Here is a 22,520-nt window from a genome sequence, read left to right as displayed (position 1 = left end):
TGAATTCCACACCAGCTTGGATAATGTAGGAAAAGTTTTTCAAAGAATCAAAAAAAAAAAAAAAAAAAACAAACCAAATGGGGTGAATTTTCCTGCCTGTGGGGGGACTTGATGTGTATAACCATTCATGTCATTGTACAGGATTTCCTCAAATACATGTAAAGTAGTGGTCACGTCATTGAGTATCATACCTGGTGTCAATAGGAGGACTTATAAGGAGGGACAAAGCCTGGGACTCTATTTACCCTAAATAAAGAATAAACGTGCCCTGCAATATTTCCCAATTTGAACATTTTAGAATTGGAGATTTAAAGGAATCTATATCAAACTTTTTTGAATTAGGTATTATTTATTTAAAAAAGAAAACAACTAAAAAAAAATCCATGATTCTTCATTAAATTTGATCATGTGCCTTAGTACCTTTCAAAACTTTATTTACATCAAAGTTGATAAAAACCCATCGGTACACAAACCAAGTCACTTTTTTTTTCTGTGAGTAAATGCATGTGAATACAAATATAGTCACAAGGACTTACTGAGACTCATTATTAAGTATAGGTGCTAATATTTCTCATTTTCTTTATATTGTTTAACCTTTACTAAAGAATATGTCCTATAATTTAGTGAGCAATCATTTAATTATATTTTTTTTATTTGCATTATTCTGGTGATACATCTTAGGGAATGAGGAACTAAGGAAAGTAATAAAGGGAATGTCTTTAGAGGGGTAGGAATGATAGAAATACAGTACTTATACATGAGGTCCTCAAAAAAATGTAAATTAAAGCAAGAACATCAGGGTTAGGTCAAATACACAAATAGTTTCAATGGTTTGCAGTTCCCGTGCTCTTTCAAGCTACCATGGACTTCCATACATGATGTTCACAATTTTAAAGCTCTGTTAACATGCAGTACATTAATTATAAACAGCATCCAATAGGACAACATTCTAGAGCAGCATTTAAAAAATGTGCTGGTTCTAATTTCTTTTCAGTAGATAGCTGGCAATCAAATAGGAAAAGACATAGGTTTCTCATCCCATTCTCGTATGTACATAGCAGTAGAAAGAGTGTGCTTAGTCTCTCTCAAGTCTTAACCCAATTTACTATAAAAGGGATCATATATTCCTTGCATTTTATGGATGTTTAAATGTGAGGTAAAGGATATAAGAGAGAATATTCCACATTATGAACAGTACAATATGAACAGTACATTTTTCTTCCCACCATTACCCCTCAAGCAAAACAAAGCAAAACAAAACAAAACAAAACAACCACTTCCAGGTCAGTAGGACTGGGATGTTTCACAGAAACTCTTCCCTCTAAATTACTCATTTTTCCTTATTTCTCTGGATTCACAGGAGATATCAAACACAGAACAGAAACTAGCCTCCCCAAGCCAATAATGAATTCAAAAACTCATTATTCTTGTTTTATAGAGCAATAAATCCAGAATAAAAATAGCATTTTATATCATCATGACTATTTGTTATAGGTAATATTGTCTACTTGATAAGATTTGGAGTCATATGAAAGTGAATCTCTGGGTAGGTCCAGGAGATAGTATCAAGTACTGGGTTGATTGTTGTGAAAAGACCCATCTGAAACTGGACAGCACCATTTCTCTGGCTGGCATCAAGGGCTTAAACTGCCAGGACATGGCTAAGCTGGGTGAGAATAAATGTCCATCCCACCATCCGTGCTGACTGTGGTTGCAATGTTGTGACCACTGCCTCCTGTTCCCACGGCTCTCCCTTTGCCATCCGGGTAGACTGTATTTCCTGGAGCTTTAAATTAAAGTAAACCCCTCTTTCCTTGAGGTTAATTTTGTCAGGATTCCATTAGAGAAGAAGAAGAAGAAGAAGAAGAAGAAGAAGAAGAAGAAGAAGAAGAAGAAGAAGAAGAAGAAGAAGAAGAAGAAGAAGAAGAAGAAGAAGAAGAAGAAGAAGAAGAAGAAGAAGAAGAAGAAGAAGAAGAAGAAAAGAACAGACACAAAAAAAGTTACTACTAAGAAGGGGATTGTCACTGTGAAAACAACTGACCATAGAGTTATAAAGCCTTTGGATGGGCTTTGTGGGAGCAATGTGGAGGTAGAACTTTGAGGGACAACAGTTCTTCTATTTTAGGCAAAGTTTACGGAGAATTCTTAGTGAATCTTGGAAGACAAGAATGCTCAGGTTGAAGTCTTACACATGGGATTTCAGAGGAGAACAATCACTCTGCTGGAACTGGTTCAATGCTATTCATGCAAAGAACTTGACTGCTTTCTGCCTATATTAGAGCTTGGGTGAGGTTAATTACAGAGCGATTTGTCAGGTAGTGGAAAGTTAAGGACAAGATTGTTTTCAGGTGGTTTCATGGCCACTGCTCTCATCTAGCTCTTCTATAAGAGAGGAAAATCCTGAGAGAAGCAGGGAAAAAGCTGTGGCTTGGAAAGGTGTGAAAGTTTATAGTTTCAGACAAGGAACATAGAGGCCACACAGCTGGTAACCATAGAAGGCCTGGGTACCATTAAAAAGAAACATGGTACTCCTCCCTGGGACCAAAAAAGATGTCCAGAGGCTAAAACTCCATGTATGGAGAAAAAAAGGGGTGGACAGGAGTATTTCTCTCTCTGCTATAGATGCAAGCCCTGCCCCTGTTTTCATGCCTTCACTAAAACACGTGTCCTCACCAGACCTGAGTCATGTTGGCTTTTCAATCCCCTGGAGAGTAAGGAAGACCATTCTCTCATTGCAGTCTATGGCATGTTTTCAAAGTATCTGAAATGTCTATGGCACTAGATAATTGCTGTAGAGAAAAGAGTTGATTTTGAAGCATATCAATCAAAACAGGTCATCAAGAGGTGGCCAAGACGGAAGACAGCTAGTAGGAACCAAAAATCAGGGATGAGAGTCTATCAATAAGGATAAATTGAGAGTTGATTCAAAAGACTGTAAAGTAATAGAGAGTTCACAATGGTGTACCAAGAGCAGCTCATTTACAGTGAACAATAATCAACAACACAGGCTGAAAACTATGCACACACATATATTTAGGAAACAAAGGGAACTGGCAACTTTGTGAAGACAGAATCAATAATCATTTTTAAATGGTCAGAAAAAATATTATAATGCTAAGAGTGAAGAGTTAGAGTACAGAAATAAAGACAACAAGGACAAGAGGCTTCTGAAGACAAAGTGTCGTTGTTTATACATGGAAAGCACTTGCCTGTGTTAACTACTTGGGATAGCTAAATTTAATTAGTAAATTTAATGACAGAACTTAAATGAGGCTTCTGAATTTGTATAGGAAAGCAATTTCATTTGCCTAGGAGTCAGGTTTCATGCCTGCCCCAGGTATGTTCAACCTGTTGACACTGCAATACCGTATCATCTACAAAGTTCATGTTTGAGAGCCCTACAAAAAAAAAAAAAGATTAAAAATAAACATCACAAATAACTTCATGTGCTGTTACCATCTTGTATACGTTGATAACTATTCTGATGCTCAGCTACAGAATTGACATAGCTACAAGTCAGCTCAGAATTTAAGATGCTAAGGCAGGAGGACATAGAAGGGTTTGAGGCCAGTTAGTGCTGCATGCTATATCTCAAGCTATCCTCAACGGCAATCTAAGATCTTTTAAAAAAAAAATGTAACTTTTAAATGTGTATGCCAAAAAATAGCTTGAAGTTTGGGGATACAGGGCAGAAAGCAAAGGACGGCCTCCCACACGAAATTTCTAGTGGAGCTTTGCCAGTCAGTGTGGGTGCTGATTCCAGTAGCAGTTCAATTGTCAGTTTGCAAAGACAGTTCACATTGCCTTACAAGGAGCCACCAAGTCTATTTGCATAACACATGTCCCCATAGGTAGGGAAGATAATTTTGATTAACATTTAATATAATTTTCGATGAAGATGTTACTTAAAATGCCAGCTATTTGCAGAGACCTGGGACTTTCTTGCACACTATCCATCCAGAATTCCCTTTTCTTCAGACTAGAAGATGGAGCAGGAAGTAGGGGCTAGAAAAAAGGCCTCTACTTTAGCAACTACAGAAGACCTCATTTAAGCATTAAGTTAGGGATTCCGTCTTCACAAAGCCACCTGGCTTTTCTTTTGGTGTGTTTTGCACTCTTCATTATAAATCAGTATTTTCAGGAAAACAAATGCTAACAGATAGCTTCCCCCCTCCCCAACCCCGACACCCAATTACACACAGTTAGTGGCAATGGGGAAAGCAACCTGGTTAAGAAGTTGCTTCAGTCTAGCGTTGGCTCTTGGCAGTGTGCTACTGGCTGAACCCACTGCAGGAGAGCTTGCTTTTGAAGTTTTAGACAAATTAAATCAACACTTCAGGTCACGTGTCCCAACAAGAATGTGGTTTCCCCAGTATGAACAATCTATCCATCCTTCATTCTCCTTTAACTTGGCCCTAGAGTCATCCCTGTCCAATCCCTTGGAAGAGGTTTTACTGCAACCTCAGTCAGAACAGCTTAGGGGCAGGATTCACCTCTGAAAAGAGCAGTGCCTCTTTTAACTGGGAGAGACTGGCTCTCCTTGCTGATTGTGCAAACATTCATAATTATGCCTCTAGGTAAACATACTGCTGTCTTCTTAGAAAATAGAGAAGTACAAAGAATGTTTATTTGCAAGCCCAGCTTTCCCAGGTATCCTGAGTTGGTTTAGACACACCTGAGCTCCCATCCCCCTCTTATTGGCTAAGAAAGTTGCCACACCTGATTTGCAAGTTTACTGTTGGAGCCAAAGGGGGGGGGGGGGAGAGAAGAGGGGGTTGTGTCACCAGCCAGCACTAGATTTGATCTGGCCAGAGAGGGCTAAGCTCTGTGTTGTGAGCACATTTCTACAGGAGAACTGTTCCCTCCCTCCCAAGGCGTACAGATTTCTGCTTGAAAGGAAGCCCTACTTCCCGGGTCAGCGTTCCAGCTGGATACAATTTGGGAGGACGATGGCAACCTACGCTCTTCAAATGGCTGCACTGGTGCTTGGTGGTGTTGGCATGGTGGGCACGGTGGCTGTGACTATCATGCCTCAGTGGAGAGTGTCTGCCTTCATCGAAAGTAACATTGTGGTGTTTGAGAACCGCTGGGAAGGCTTGTGGATGAATTGTATGAGGCATGCCAACATCAGAATGCAGTGCAAGGTCTACGACTCCCTGCTGGCTCTTAGTCCAGACCTCCAGGCATCCCGAGGACTGATGTGTGCTGCGTCCGTCTTGGCTTTCTTGGCTTTCATGACAGCCATCCTCGGAATGAAGTGCACCAGATGCACGGGGGACGATGAGAACGTGAAGAGCCGCATCTTGCTGACAGCCGGAATCATCTTCTTCATCACCGGCTTGGTTGTGCTCATCCCTGTCAGCTGGGTTGCCAATTCCATCATCAGAGACTTCTACAACCCACTGGTGGATGTGGCCCTAAAGCGCGAGCTGGGAGAAGCCCTCTACATAGGCTGGACCACAGCGCTGGTGCTGATCGCTGGAGGAGCACTGTTCTGTTGTGTGTTTTGTTGTACTGAAAGGAGCAACAGTTACAGGTACTCGGTACCATCCCATCGCACCACTCAACGGAGTTTCCACGCCGAAAAGAGATCTCCGAGCATATACTCCAAAAGTCAGTATGTGTAGTTGTGTGTGTATATTTTAGCCGTAGCTAAGCTTTTATAAATCACCAAACCAGCCACTATTTTAGAGAAATGGAGCCCACACTGTATCCATTTACCTTTCTTAACTGCCTAGCACTCATTAGAGGAAATATGCAGCGTCTATGTTTCCATAAGTGATTTTAGCAGAATGAGGTATTATGTGCACTGCTTCGATTGTTCTAGAAAGCCTAGCCATTTGTTTTCTAAAATGGTTCACTCAGCTCTTCCTTTTTATCAGTCACTCTAAACCTGCACATCGAAAGACTGTTGGCTTAAGCTGTGATTTCTCTGTGTCATGACATTATCCAAGTAGATGCGGGTGGCAGTTATATCTCACACAAATAGAGACAGGCTTATGTGGTTCTATTTAAAGTGGAATGCCAATCCATCACGCTGAATAAATAGAACTCAGCTATTGCATTTCAGGGGGCCTGGGGATAAAAGAGAAGGAGGCTGATATTAATTGCCTAAAAACAGCTTAAGGATTAGTGCACTCTATTTGTAGTGAAGGTTAAAATGAAGGCTTTAATCATTAGTGTAAGGCTTTCTGCTATCCTGCTTTGCAGCCTCGAGGAGTAAGAAATTCCGTCACCTTTATCCTTTCCCTCTACACGCCTTAATTTTCTGTTGCCTACTATCTCTTAAAGTTTAAAGCAGATGTTTTGGCAAAATATTTTTTTTTCCTTTAGACTACTTTTGTAAGGCTAAGCAGTGGTCTTAGAAAAATTAATGATTTCAGAAAAATGAAATCATTAGCTTTTCTGTTTAGAGAAGAATGTATTGTTTTTGAAATGAAGTCATATCATGCAAGGGATTGTTCAAATGCTATTTTTGCATAGTTTTTTCTTTCTTTTTTTTAGGAACTTATCAGTATATATGAGGGAGAAAGAAGGACATTTTCATTGTCATTTTATTAACCCAAAGAGAGACACAAACCCTCCAAATCCAAAAGCTTGTCCCCTTCTAACTCCTGACACTCAAACTTATCATTTCTCTTCTGTTGAAGGGATTTCCCCATTTTCTATGCCTTTGCTAAGTTCTATTGAAGTGTAGTATCACTCTGTGTTTCCTCCTAATTTGAGACAACTGTTATTCTAAGTTTCATATATATGACTTTTATATTGATAAATTGTATCTCATAACAATATAGCATTTCTTGCATCTTCATTCTTTTTCTTTACCTTGTGCAAGTGTTTAAAACTTGGTATTGACTCTTTTAGTTTGAACATAGATATTGTGTTCACTTTTGTAATGTATGATTTAAAATCCACGTACTTTATAATGACCTCACATATGCACTAATATTTGATTAATATATGAATAATATTAAATTGCACTTAGGTCCAATGAAATGTGTTTGTTGTAAATACTGTGTATGTAATCATGTTTTAAAAGATGTTGTCCATATGTATTTCAACTCCTGAGAATTCATATGAACTAAAAGCAGTGCTGAAATGACTTGGGAATATACATCATATTTATGTGAAGGATATTATTAAACGTTTGCAATACTAATATTGTAGTAGTTTTAATTTATAAATGGGAGAACCTTAAAAAATAGTTGGGTGATAGCCAGTGATACTGGCAGAAAACATAAGAGATGACACTGCAGAACCCCTCAGCAAGTGCTCATGACGCTCTGGGGGATCTAGTTTATAAAGCAATCTCTGTATGTGGAATTAAAGGTTCAAGTACTGTTAGCTGGAAAAGCTTAGTTCTCGCTCCCGTGTGGGTGATGTCACTCTACATCCTGGGCAACTTTGCCTCTTTGGGGCAAAACAGTTGCTAGGAGAAGAAACAAACAAGGACTAACAAAATGGCCTAGACAAAAATCCAGACAGCCATCTTATACAAGAAAGTCTGTATAAGTCTGTAAGCAACAAATACGTAGTTGCCCTAAGTGTCACAGACACCATTCATATTTTCTTCGTCCCCTCCCCCACTAAATCAGAATGTAAGGGATTAGGACCACTTCTTTGGTGTTTCTGAAGTGTCTTCTTCACGTTCTACCTTAAATATAATCCCATTTCTTCTCACAAGAAATTGTATTTTGGTGTCACTGTGTCAATAATGTTTTTCATCCAATTAGCTGCCAAATTCTTATTATAGTTGTTTCTAAAATATGTCAAGAACAGTTGAAGTCTTAGCAAGTAAAGGCTCTTGCTATCCAAGGCTGGAACCCTGAGTTCCATCTTATAGAATCCTTGACATGTGTGCTGTGGTATGTGAATCATCCACACACAGAAATATGCATATTTGTTAGCAACAAACTTTCTTAAAAATTACAAAACATAAGCATTAAATGTAAAAGTATTTTCACTGTACTTTGTTCCTATCTTCGAAGGCAAGGCAAATTTCCTGAAATGTGAAGTCCAAGTATCTGGCGTACTGTAAGTAGCAGGAAGAAACAAAACTATTTTATAATCTAGAAAGTGAATTCCATCAATACAAAAACATCGTGTGACCAGCAAAACAAAGAGATGATTGATGTCCAAATGCTAGAAATCTCAATGTTAAAGCTCTCCTTTAATATAAATGAGGTGTCCTGAACTTGGAAAATAGTTCAGTTGGTGGTAAAGCATGTGCTAATATGAGTTGTATAGTATTGCTTTAAAGGACAAATATTATCTCAAATCAAAAAGTGTGCAAAGAGTAAAGGGATGTATTTACTTATGTGTCTTTTTCTTTGAGGTAGGATTCCGCATACGCCATGTTGGCCTCAGATTCTGTGTGCGGCTGAAGGTGGCTCATGCCGGTGATCCTCCTGCCTCCAGTGCTCAGATTACTTGGGTGCTCCACAACAGCTGCTGTATGTGCTCCTGGGCACTGAACAGGAGGGGGTGTGTGCCAGACAATGGCTGTAATTCCTACTAGATATATGCTAAGCTGAGCATGTGGTTTTAGTCTTTATAACTACTTGGTTTTATGACTTCAAACCAAATATATTGTTTGCTAAGCATTAGGTAGGATTAGCAGCATACATGGCCTAAGATTTTTGTATGTCAGAGAAATTAGAAATATTAAGCATGTTGTTTAAGGAAAACAAGAAACATGTTAGCCCCGCCTTCTATCCATGGATTTAAGACAATTTGGTCATTATAACAAACCAACTCCCAAACATAACAAGCAGCCTACAGCAACGCCAGAGCTAGGAAGCGTTGGGCTGCTTCTCTGCCTAGAGCATCCTTTCCTAAAATTCAGTTCAGTTCTACGCAGAATATTCACGGGGACTAAAGAAGCACACATGTGAAGCAAAGGCTGGGTGTGTGGTGGTGCACACCTTTGATCCCACCATTAAGAGGCAGAGACAGGGATCTCTGTTAGTTTGAGGCCAGCCTGGTCTACAGAGTGACTTTCAGGACAGTCAAGACTATACAGAGATATCCTATCTCTAAAAAACAAAAACAAAAACAAAAAACAAAAAAAAAAAAACCAACAACAACAAAAAAAAAAAAACAAAAACAAAATTTGGAATGAAACATTCAAATTGGATTTGTTTCATCAAGTGTCCCTTCTCAATATTTTCAGACTTATTTCATGGCTATACATTCCCCAGAATTACATCATCTATTCAATTAAAGAAAAGATAAATATACTTTTATAATGAAGACTAAGACAAAACACTATTATTTATATATTCTTGTCTAAATCATTTAGAAGACTTTAGCATATAAGTAAAACAAATTACATTAACCTTTATACCCAAAGTCTTTCATTGCTGCCATTATTTATGGCACAAGACATTTCTAGGTACTTTCACAATGACCTGTTTCAGAGGCCTTCATCGACCAATGAATTTCTAAGAATGTCTTTCAATGAGTGGAACTTTTAAATAGTACTCAAATGCTCACCACCCTGGTTACTCAAAATGCAGTAAATATAAGTCTGTTGAAAGTTCCAGAAGGGAATGTCAAGACACTCAGTGCCTTTGGCTAGTCATTTCTTTTCACTTTTGAACAGCAACACTGGTGGTCAAAGTTTCTAGCATACTACAACTTGTTAAAACCTTAGCTAAGTACTGTAGCATCTCAGCCTAAAGCTGTACATTGGACAGAACAACATTCTAGCTGTACAGCCACACAGCTCTGCTGAATCTCAGCTCTGCAAGGTGGAGATCTGACCCAACTGAACTCTCACCTTGCTTTATGTTCCTGTTTATAGGATGGGATGAACAGAATAGTGCCTCAGCCCTAGCGTTGCTTGGAAGGTTAACCAAATGGATGCACATAAAGCCTTTATCACAACATTGAGCAGAGAATAAGCTATGCATTAGTCTTGACTATTATTCAGTGTCTAAATATTCAACCCAGAGAATTTTTTTTCTTACCATAGTGTATAAACTGTGTCTCCAAAATTACTCCCTGCACCTACAGCGAGTGATGAAGTATGCATGAGAGTGATGAGTAGAGTTGGTTCTTCAGCACCTTCCAGAAAGCCTTCTGTAGGGCTGTGGGCTAATGACCCCAGGCATGGGAAGGCAGAGACAGGCAGAACCCATCCTCTTCTGATCAGTGAGGGCCAACTCTCAGCTGTCTCAGACAAGGTGAATGGTGCCTGAGAGAAAACATCTGACTTTGTCTTCTCTCTCTCTCTTCCTCCCTGTCTCTCTGTCTGTCTTACTCTGTCTCTCTGACTGTTTGTCTGTCTGTCTGTCTGTCTCTTTTTCACACAAACACATGCATGCAACACCACCATATAGTACACCCATAATCTACACCACACACACACACCACACATAAACATACCCCCATCTTACAGCACACACACACACCCCACATGCACACACAGGCACACATACACACATTCACATACATACATACAAACACACAGTTTATATGAACACAGTAAATTAATTAGTTAATCGTTATTAATTAAATATAAATGAAATTTTTTTACACCATCGTGAGTTCTACAAATGTAGCAAGGTGTAAGAACTTAGACTTTGTTTTGCTTTCACAGTAATTACAAAACTGAATGGACAACCTTGCTGTGATGCCCACGATATGCTTGGTGTTTCTTTATATTACTGATCTATCACAAATTCTATGTACTCACTGGGAAGCTGGTGAGGATGCTGAGTTCCCAAAAGGTAATATAGAAAATATATTACTATACATATATGTATATAGGGTAATATCACAGAATATTTAGATACATGTATTTCATAGTTCATTTAAGATATTTTATAGGTATTTTTGCAACTGATTGAATAATGCATTTTGTATTTATGTATTACTATATGCATATAGATAGCATATCATTTTTGATATTAAGTATTTTGAATTTCATGATTATAAAGCCTTCCCACAGCAACATAAATAGAGACTTTCCCTTGTAGAATTGGCTTTTTGAGCATCTAGCCTCTGGTGTATGGGAACTGCTGCTTCCACAAGAATACTCATAGCTCTCTCTCCCCCACCCCCACTCCTACACCTATTGACCTTTTCATGAACCTTTGCTGTCCTCTTTCCCCTCTCCTTCCTGTTGAAGCTTCTACAATATCTCTCTACCCTATCTCCTTAACTCTGTTCTAACTGCTGAAGCAAGTGGAGGCGCTTCTGGGATCTGGCCAACTGGCAGTGCCTGGAGCCTTCTGAGAAGCCTCTGTCTCTGAAGTTCCAGGAGAAAAGAAGTCCCGGGGATAGCCATACAGCCCTGCCTGGGGCTAGAGGCAGAGACATAAACATGGGTTCAACATGCTCCATAAACAGCCCTGGAGGGTAAGCAACTTTATCTTTTCAAGGGGAAGAACATTGGAACCGAAAACTTAGACATCATCTTCATGGTCAGTCTGGACCTTTTTCTTCTCAGGGTCTTGGGGGAAGGTTGGGCCCAGGAGTGTGGACAACTCGAGATCTGCAAACACCAAGACATTTCCCAGAATTCTAATGAAGAGATTCCAACAACTGCTAATAGCATACCACCGAGTCACTGCCAAGAGGAACATTTCCTGCCACCCAGGTTTGGCTTTCTGTTAAGTAGAGCAATGTGGCTCCCACAACCTCAACTCCTTGTGGGGGAAACACCAAACAAGTCTCAAAACCTGGAGAGAGGAAGAGTCCCAAGATCAAGCCATCAGTTGCCTTAGAAGAGTGGTTACTAAGAGAAAAACTTATAGAGACAAAGACCAAAAAGGGAACAGAGACAGCAGATGTTTATACAGCATAAGGACCAGCTTCCTACTAAAATTTAGAATTTTTACTTCAAAGTCTGCAGGGAGTTGAGAGAAGTCACCTATGGGGTAAAATAATGAGTATGTGGAAGATTGTGGAGAAGAAAAGGCTCAGAACAGAAAGAAAAAACATAATTCATGAGGGGAAAATACGTACAAAAGCAAGTTGATTTAAAAATTTAAATTCTGCAAGACATACACAGAGTGACAAAGAATAAGTGACATTTGAGAAATTCTGATGCAGTAGCGTTAGGAAACTACGTAGTCATGCAAGTCAAGGGCACAAATGACTCGGTGAAGCCCACAAACTAATGCTGACCCTTAAGCTCCCACTCCAGGTGCAGCAAGAAAGCATGACAGAGACAAAGGAGGCAACCGTGGCTACAAACCGTGTTTTCATCACTGAATCATTTCAGCCACACACTTCTTTGCAAGTAGGCAAGCTACCCCTTTGGCAGTATCATAGATATGACTCACATTTGAAACAAATGAAAACGCAAAGTGGCAAACACATACAAATAACCTGGGAGATGGAACTTGAATTCAGTGAGTCCAGCACAGGCCGGGCAGTGGCCTAATGTCAAGACAAAATAAGGAAAGTGAACACAAAGTGGCCTAGTTTCTGACCTAAAAGTTATAATCTTCAGCCAATGACCATGGAGTGCCAATAGCCTGGGCAGCCACTGGATACTGCACCCCATCCTCCCCACCCCACCTCACATCTAGAGTTTTGCCTCCCAACCCTCTGCTCATCTTTTTTAAAAATTGGGTATTTATTTCATTTACATTTCCAATGCTATCCCAAAAGTCCCCCACACGCTCCCCCACCTACTCCCCCACCCACCCATTCCCACTTCTTGGCCCTGGCGTTCCCCTGTACTGAGGCAGATAAAGTTTGCACGACCAATGGGCCTCTCTTTCCACTGATGGCCGACTAGGCCATCTTCTGATACATATGCAGCTAGAGTCAAGAGCTCCAGGGTACTGGTTAGTTCATAATGTTGTTCCACCTATAGGATTGCAGATCCCTTCAGCTCCTTGGGTACTTTCTTTAGCTCCTCCATTGGGGGCCCTGTGACCCATCCATTAGCTGACTGTGAGCATCCACTTCTGTGTTTGCCAGGCCCCCACATAGTCTCACAAGAGACAGCCATATCTGGGTCCTTTCAGCAAAATCTGGCTAGTGTATGCAATGGTGTCAGCATTTGGATGCTGATTATGGGATGGATCCCTGCATATGGCAATCACTAGATGGTCCATCCTTTCGTCACAGCTCCAAATTTTGTCTCTGTAACTCCTTCCATGGGTGTTTTGTTCCCAATTCTAAGAAGTGGCAAAGTGTCCACACTTTGGTCTTCGTTCTTCTTGAGTTTCATGCATTTAGCAAATTGTATTTTATATCTTGGGTATCCTAAGTTTCTGGGCTAATAAACACTTATCAGTGAGTACATATTGTGCAAGTTCTTTTGTGATTGGGTTACCTCACTCAGGATGATGCCCTCCAGGTCCATCCATTTGCCTAGGAATTTCATAAATTCATTCTTTTTAATAGCTGAGTAGTACTCCATTGTGTAAATGTACCATATTTTCTGTATCCATTCCTCTGTTCATCTGCATTGTCAGATAGGGGACTAATATCTAATATATATAAAGAACTCAAGAAGGTGGACCCCTCTGCTCATCTTTAATGCCCCATTGTCACATTCTAACAATGTAGATGAGCATGGACCCTGCTTGTTTCTACCTTCCTACTGTGCCTACTCACCTTGTTCCTGGTGTCAGTTCAGATGATCATGCCCAGTACCAGTCCCTGCCGTGAAAAATGTGTGTCAGGTCTACTGCCATTCCATTCTCAGACATGTTTGGTCCATCAATGTCTTCCCAGGTTCCTCCTTGTCCGTTAATGTAAATTGCCTCATCCATGCCAGGGTTCTGGTAGATTATATGTACACACACACATGCACACACAGAGAATTGTAATTTACTAGTTATTAATTGCATGTTGCTAAACTCATAGTTTTCCTATTCCCTGTTACTTTCTCAGCCAATGAAAGTGATACAAAAATATTAGAGACTGAAAGAACTTTTTAAAAAGGAGAAGTAAAGATTTTCCTAGTTGAGCACAGGATTTATACTTTTTTTTAAACCAATAAGTTAAAAATATTTGGCATTTCTCCATCTTTTCCAGAGTGAACAGAATAAACCATATCATCATTGCCTTTGATCAACACCGTGGTTCCAAGTCCTCAGTTTCTTCTGTGATTGCCTTTTCTCAGCACACCCCATCATTTTTCCTACACAACTTCCAAAGGCATCCCTCCAACCCCGCAGTGTTCCTTATACCACTGTCAATCTCAGCCTTTTGCAGTTTGATTATTAGAGACCCTTATGCAAGAGGAAATGTTTTTAATTTGCCTGAAGCATAGTAATAAGAGGATTGCATGGGCTTCATGAATGCCACGTTTTTGCCTTTGGGGTTTTGTTGTTTTGTAAATTGTACCACTTTTACTGCATTGTTCTTTCACTGTTTATTATAAATATAGATAAGCATTGACATTTTTACAGTTTCATTGGGTCTGTGAACAGGGAAATGGACTTTATTAGATGCTAAAATGAAGACACGTTGGATAAATCTGGCTTTAAAGTTGAGAAAGTCACCACCTCAGTGAAGGCAAACATGAAGTCTTGTACTTCATGGTGTACTTGGTGGTCTTGTACTCAACCGGTAAGAAGGACACATGCTCCACTATGTTCATAGCAGCCTTGTTTATAATAGCCAGAAGCTGGAAAGAACCCAGATGCCCCTCAACAGAGGAATGGATACAGAAAATGTGGTACATTTACACAATGGAATGCTACTCAGCTATTAAAAAAATGAATTTATGAAGTTCCTAGGCAAATGGATGGACCTGGAGGGTATCATCCTGAGTGAGGTAACCCAATCACAAAGGAACTCGCACAACATGTACTCACTGATAAGTGGATATTAGCCCAGAAACTTAGGATACCCAAGATATAAGATACAACATGCCAAACGCATGAAATTCAAGAAGAACGAAGACCAAAGTGTGGACACTTTACCCTTTCTTAGAAATGGGAACAAAACACCCATGGAAGGAGTTACAGAGACAAAATTTGGAGCTGTGATGAAAGGATGGACCATCTAGTGATTGCCATATGCAGGGATCCATCCCATAATCAGCATCCAAATGCTGACGCCATTGCATACACTAGCAAGATTTTGCTGAAAGGACCCAGATATAGCTCTCTCTTGTGAGACTATGCTGGGGCCTAGCAAACACAGAAGTGGGTGATCACAGTCAGCTATTGGATGGGTCACACGGCCCCCCAATGGAGGAGCTAGAGAAATTACCCAAGGAGCTAATGGGAACTGCAACCCTATAGTTGGAACAACAATATGAACTAACCAGTACCCCGGAGCTCTTGTCTCTAGCTGCATATGTATCAAAAGATGGCCTAGTCGGCCATCACTGCAAAGAAAGGCCCATTGGACTTGCAAACTTTATATGCCCCAGTACAGGGGGACGCCAGGGCCAAAAAGGGGGAGTGGGTGGGTAGGGGATTGGGGGGGTGGGTATGGGGCACCTTTGGGATAGCATTGAAAATGTAAATGAGGAAAATACCTAATAAAAATAAATAAATAAATAAATAAATAAATAAATAAATAAATAAGAAGAATAGAAAAGAAAAATTATCAAGACCCCATCCATGTGACTTCCTGTATAACAACTATTCCAAAACGTGTGGAGATTGCTCAGCAAGCATGGGTACTTGCTGTCCAGCCTGATAACCTCAGTTGATTCCCATGCTGTGGAGAGAAATGACTCCCGCCAAGTTAGTTTTGGCTCTCCACTAATGCACATATGTGATAAGCGCCGTGACATAGAGGCACAGTCTCTCTCTCTCTCTCTCTCTCTCTCTCTCTCTCTCTCTCTCTCTCTCAATAGAGAAAAAATTTGAATATAATATGTTATTTTTATAAAAAGTAGGCTAATTCTATATGTCATGATTTTGCAAGTTAGGGACTTAAGCAGCGTCTCCATAGATTCCCAGTTTAGATGGGTTAATAATGGTGATTTTTCTTTACTAGCTTCTGCCCTGACAGTGATGTCTGAAATCTGGCACCTTGATAGGATGATGGCCCTCTCCTCCTTCAGGGCCTTCCTATCTCACCTTTTCTGCAAGGAAACCAGGCATCCACGTGGAGGCTGAGAGTCCTCAAGATTCAAGTAAAAGCTCGTCGATCCTTTTATGAGACTTGGCTTCTCATATAAGCACTTGGTTAAAGACAACCTGGGGTCAGAGAATGGAAAAATAAACACTGTTTCTCAACAGGGCAGACTGCCAAGGAACTTGAGGCCACCTTTAATCCACTCCAGGATGAATAATGTCTTATTTATTTATTTTTTGAGATTGTAATTTACTTATGTTTCTCACTTTCCTTTCCTCCTTCCAAGTTTTTCCATATACTGTCCCCACTCTTCTTCAAACTTATGAAATCTTTTAAAAATAATTATTGTATGTACATATGTATTATATATATGTGTGTGTGTGTGTGTGTGTGTGTGTGTGTGTGTGTGTGTGTGTGTAACCTACCCCTATAATGTTACTTGTATGTATATTTGGCACTGGACAACCAATTGCTGTCCTCTGAGGATAGCTACCTCTTCTTGTCTCAATATTTTTTAGTTCCCTAAAGGTATTAGTGAAGGTTGAGACCTTGTTGGTTTTTCTTGTCCACTTTCACATGCCCAGTGGTATTACCATTTCAGCTCATGTTTGGACATTAATGTCAATGAGACATTAGGGGTATAGCTTCTGATGCTATCAGGAGACATAATTGGAAACATCCCTGCTCCTTTGGTTCTTACAATCTTTTCAACTCTCTCTGCTGCAATGTTCCCTGAGCCTTGGATGGATCCACCTAGAAAATACTTCCTCATCTGAGACTCAGGGAACATTGCTCCACAACTCTTAATTTTGATCCATTAAGGTCTTAATTAAAAGAAATGTGTTAGAGTGAAGAGCAAGACTACAAGAATGGGAGAAAACCTGACAACTGTTCAGCACACTGTGAGTTAATATGCAGAACATAAAAAGAACTCAAATAACTATACACCAGAAGAGTAAATAATAAGTGAATGGTAAAATAAACCAAATAGACACCTTTTAAAATGAAATAAAATTGGCTATAAAGTTCATCTAAAAGCATTTAATACCTAAAAATCAGATTCCATTTTATACTAGTGAAAACGGCTTCATCAAGAAAACAAACAGGTGGCTAGAGAGATGAGTCCGAGTTTAAGAGCCCTGACTGCTCTTCCAGAGATCCTGAGTTCAATTTCCAGCAACCACATGGTGGCTTATAACCATGAATAATGAGATGTAGTGCCCTCTTTTAGTGTGCAGGCATATATGCCATGCAGAACATTGTATACATAATAAATAGATAAATATTGAATGAAAGAAAGAAAGAAAGAAAGAGGAAGAAAGAAAGAGGAAGGAAGGAAGGAAGGAAGGAAGGAAGGAAGGAAGGAAGGAAGGAAGGAAACAACCCCCCCCAAAAAAAAAACCAAGAAGGAATTCAAGATCAAGATGGAAGTCAGGCTTATGATATTGCTGTGAGTATAAATGGATCTCACTACTATAGAACTCAGAGTTTCTCAGAAAACTATAAACAACATGAACATACAGTCTACTATATAACTTTAATATAGTCATCAAAGAGAATAGTCAGCATAGAGCAGAGATACCTGCACATGTATGTTTATTTCAGCATAATTCACAACAGTAAGGCTGGGAATCAGACAACGTGTCATCCAGGAGTAAATATATAAAACATATGTCATACTGTGCCCTTACACGTGTACATACACATAAGCATATATACAGGGATACAAGCATTCTCAGTACATCCACAAAACCACATGTCTACACAGGCAAACACATCAATACATCCACAAAACCACATATACCTACACACACACACACACACACACACACACACACACACACACATACACACACACCAAAAATGAAATATTTCTCTACTCTCTTTGTAACAAAGGACAGATGAGGAAAATGCTTAGTGAAAAGCCAGGTGCTACTGATGCTTAATAAAAACATGTTCACCTGAGGACCCCTTATGAGATCCGTGGAAACAAATGAAGGTACAGCCACCCATCCCTTTGCACCCATCCATTTGTTTCTCCTCCTGTTAGTGAAATGTTCTATCCAAAATGATAGAAAATTTTAAAAGGCTTTAAATTGATAAATCATCATGATTATTACTAAAATTGACCATTTTTATATCTCTCACACACATTTAAAAGCCTGTGTTAAAGAAAATGGGTCATAAATATAAAATGTGATTTTCAAATTATTTCTATTCTTATATTTTACTAAACAAATATTCTATATTGCCAAAACATAATACAGACATGAATGTATGTCTATATCTTAAAGACAATAGTATATAGAATGCAAATGACTTACGCTGGAAATTCCAAGCAGGACCATGTGGTAATGGAAACAACTGAACTCCCGAGGAAGACAATACAATTATGGACAATATGATGACATTAGAAAGCAACGTCTTTAAATCAAATGAACTAAGATAAGGAAAAAAGCATTAAAACATATTTTTTCAGATATGGAATGAAAATATGTGATTGGAAGATATAAAAATGATTATTAATATTTTTATATATTATTTAATGCTGGAAATTAACTCCATGGTAGTTAATCCTTAACCAACTAGTACCTCAAATAACCACACAGAGACTTTTTAATATGTCAAAGGTTTGACCTTAGCTGAGTAGTAGACTTTCAACTAGCTCATCGAAGTTAATCCAACTGCCTAGCTCCATCCAGCCATGTGGCAAGCTGTACCTTCCAGGCCCATAGTCCTGTCCATCTCCTTTCTTGTCTCCTGTAGAAAAGCCACCCCCTTTCCTTTTTCAAGGGTTCCTTTCGCCCTCCTTAGAAGTCCCACCTATCTCTACTGCCCAGTCTGAGGCTTCAGCCTTTGATTGTCCAGTTAATTTGGGGAGTAAGGTTTGTGAAACAAAATCTGGTATTCAAGACAATTTGCTGTCTCATCTTGAGGCAACCACATTTTGGGGTATGGAATTTGACGTTTGAATATATAGCAGCACCAGACCAACTCCAGCTGGAAGACAGTTAGTTACTTTGCGACATTTTGACCAAAATGAATCATGAGAGACTAACCCAGTTTGACATTAATTTTGAGCTGGTATTTTAATGAAGGGTTTTTGGATGTATCTGTCTCTTCTCTTAACTTTGTTTGCTGTGATAGAATAAGCTGACAAAGAGCAGCTTAAAAGAGGAAGGGTTTATTGCATTTCACATTCTATGTTACCTTCTGTTATTGTAGGAAAGGAAAACCAGGAACTCCAAACATGGCCTCCCCAGTCAAGAGCAGAGAGAAAACCAATGTGGAATTCCTTGCTTGCTTGCTTATGCTCTACTAGATTTCTTCACAGCTGTATACAGTTCAGGACCCAGTCTGTGAGAAGCTGCAGCCCACACTCAGGATGAATTTTCCTATATAAATTGAAAACCAAGATCATCCTCCACAGGTATACCCACAGAGCAGTATGGGCTACAAAAGTCCTCTTTGGGACTCTCTTTCCAAGTGATTCCAGGGCATATAAGTTGATAGATAAACTAACAAGCAACAAATGAACGTGCCAAGGTAGATGGAGAAAGCAATGCCTCGCCTCAACCCTACACGAAGAACTATAGGCAACTGAGGACAACTGGGACCTGGAGAGGTAGTCTTCCTGAGAAAAGAGCACACTGTTTGTCCAATGCCAAGCAGTCAGACCTGAAAGCATACATACAAGTAATAGTACATGGGCTGAGCGTGTTATATTTATAAACCATGTACATATACATCATATGCATATACATATGTCATACATATTTATACATATAAAAATATACACATATATAAAGCTGTGCATATATATTATATGCCTATATCTGCATGTAATAACAAGTAATGAATTAAAGAGGAAATGAGTTTGAAGGAGAGCAGGGAGAGATTTAGGGAAGAAAGGAAAGGGAGAAATGTTACGATTACAATATCAATAATTAAAAAACTATATGTATGCATGGAGAAAATAAAAAAGCACAATATCAAAGAGAGAAGAGAAGGGTTTTTAAACTACTGAATACAAATTGTACTTTGACTCTGTCTTTAAACAATAATTAAAGGAGTAAGCAGATTATTTGACTTCATTCTTTGGTGTAGATTTTAAAATTGAACTTGAGTCATCTTATCTCCCGAGGCCAATGCACTTCTTAACATAGTGAAACATGGATATAAGCCAATGGTTTACTAATGAAACATATTTCTTGTTGTTTGCTCATGCATTATTTATCAAAAAATAAATGCACACCTCTCTCACTGTCTGTTTCAGGGCTACTTATTCTTCTTCACTGGTTTCTGGTATTTTAAATTTATATCAGTGATTGATGTAAGGCACATGATATCAAGTCTTTGCACACTTGTTTTAAAGCTAATTCACATTTATATTCAGATGTTTTCACTTTGTGTTTGCAGCAACTCCACCAATAATAAAAATACCTGAAGGAAAAAAATGGCTGAATGAGAGAAGGCACATCCAACTTTTATCCTTTTAACAGCAATGCCAGCTGTCACTGTACAGAATACCTTCTGTAAAAAAGGGTTAATAACAAAACCATTTCTCTTCAAGTTTTCAAGTCCATATTTGATGAAAGAAGACTAAAACTGCATTGAGGAAGCCAAGACTTTATATTTTCAATAAGTGTGTGTTGTTCAGCACATAGATACTTGACAAATTTTCCCCAGTTAACCACTCAACTTGAAGTAGCGTCAGCTTCCTATTGCTAAGGTGATTCAGGAGGTAGACAAGATGGTCCACCAGAATCCAATCCATCTTTGAAATTTACAATAGGGAGTATAGAATACAAAGCAATGAATTCATTATTTTATAGCATGTGCTTGAAGAGAACTTTGTAAATATTATTTTAGATATAAGCATTGTGGTAAATATTATTTGGGGGTGTGTACCACACCTTACATCATTTGGTTTCCAAATAAAAGACACAATCCACTTTATTTTTTTAAAAATCTTAAAGCATTAGAGATGAACAGATATCAACCCTCTGTGATACTTTGTCTACTTCCACGTCAATAACCCTGAGATATCACTCACTTTCCCTGGGCAGCTTCTATCCCAACAGGCTGGATCTTAGGGCCATGGCTACTTCTTCCTTCTTACCTTCTCTCTGTCACTGTCACTGTCTCTGTCTCTCTGTCTCTCTGTCTCTCTGTCTCTCTCTCTCTCTCTCTCTCTCTCCCTCCCTCTTTCTCTCTCTCTCTGTTTCTTTGTCCCTTCCTGAGAACCAAATCCAGGCATTCATCTTTTCTGCCCAATTGCAGGCTGTAGGCATCTTTATTGATGAATCACAGATAACTTGGTATACATGATGATCTGCTCACGTTGGAGCAACCAGATCTTGGGGTACAGAACTTAACATTTGAATGCAAGCAGCATCAGACCAACCTGCCTCATACATGTATGATTTTTCTATGTTGTTGACTTCCATCCATCCCTTCCCCAAAATGATAATCTGGAGACTTGATCCAAGACCAATTTACAATGATTTTCTTGTTATAGGCAGGTAGACATTTGTTGCTGTAACTATAAAATATAATATAGGTAAGTCTCTACCTTCTATGAATTATTTTCTTAAGTACTTACATAGCTTAATATGTGTCAAATCCATAAATGACAGAATAAATATGGATATTATTCATGTTTGTCAAGCACTTTTGTGCTGAGCAACATGTGTTTGTTGAAAATATGTCATATACCAAATAGTATTTTAACAGAAATCCTTTTAAGACTTTGATGAGCTAAGGGCCTATCAAAAAAACATCATCTTAGGTCTTTCATGCCTTCAATACATTTCACAGTATGTTAAATTACTGTGAGTGAAAAACGTTTAGCAAATATCCAATTTAAAATGATTTTTTATTTCTACAGAGTATGATCTAGTATCCCAAGCTTTTCATGTCTCAAAAGTTTCTTCAGAGCCTGGATAGAGGTGAAATTAAACAAAATAAAAATAAAATCCCCATATAAATTTGGATAGCTTAGATTAGGTTCCTTAATCCAATTCATCTATAATTTAGATTGTATCACTTCTAAGTTTGACTTTTGGATATCAGCATCTAATATTTAAGTGGGAAATTTTCTCATACAAGAATAACCAGATGGTTTTTATTTTCAGAATTAATACAGTCTGAGTCTTTTTTTCCTGGCTTTAAAATGAATAAAATGTTGTTCTAAACTACTGTGGAATGTGGTCAGCAAAGCATGGCCAAAGCTATCTTAACAAGGGCAGCTGTGGCAACCCACAAAAGATCCTCAAAAAAATGGAGACAAGAAGGAGCCTTGGGCAATGTTATTACAACCTAACCTGAGACCCCAGGCACTCTCTTTTATTCCTACTTTCATGCCATCCTTGTGACTTTGGAGAGATCTTCTCCCATACTTATGTGAAGCTTTTTGGTACTGCAGTATTTTCCCCCCACATCAGCCAAAGTCCTCTTAGAAAGTCTTCTTTAACAATCCTGTAATTGAGCCTAACAAATTTATTGTTTCA

General features: G+C 38.9%; 1 protein-coding gene across 1 annotated transcript; it reads left to right on the top strand.

The window, feature by feature from the left end:
* The first annotated feature begins 4,801 nt into the window (after window positions 1-4,801).
* Cldn8 (claudin 8) lies at window positions 4,802-7,159 on the top strand. Its single transcript, NM_018778.3, has one exon. The coding sequence runs from the start codon at window positions 4,950-4,952 to the stop codon at window positions 5,625-5,627; it is 678 nt and encodes a 225-aa protein (NP_061248.1). The 5' UTR covers window positions 4,802-4,949; the 3' UTR covers window positions 5,628-7,159.
* Window positions 7,160-22,520: the final 15,361 nt, after the last annotated feature.

The sequence above is a fragment of the Mus musculus genome, chromosome 16, assembly GCF_000001635.26.
Source record: "Mus musculus strain C57BL/6J chromosome 16, GRCm38.p6 C57BL/6J".
NCBI classification, from domain to species: domain Eukaryota; kingdom Metazoa; phylum Chordata; class Mammalia; order Rodentia; family Muridae; genus Mus; species Mus musculus.
The sequence above is the reverse complement of the archived record's forward strand: the minus strand, read 5'-3'. Positions and strand labels throughout refer to the sequence as shown.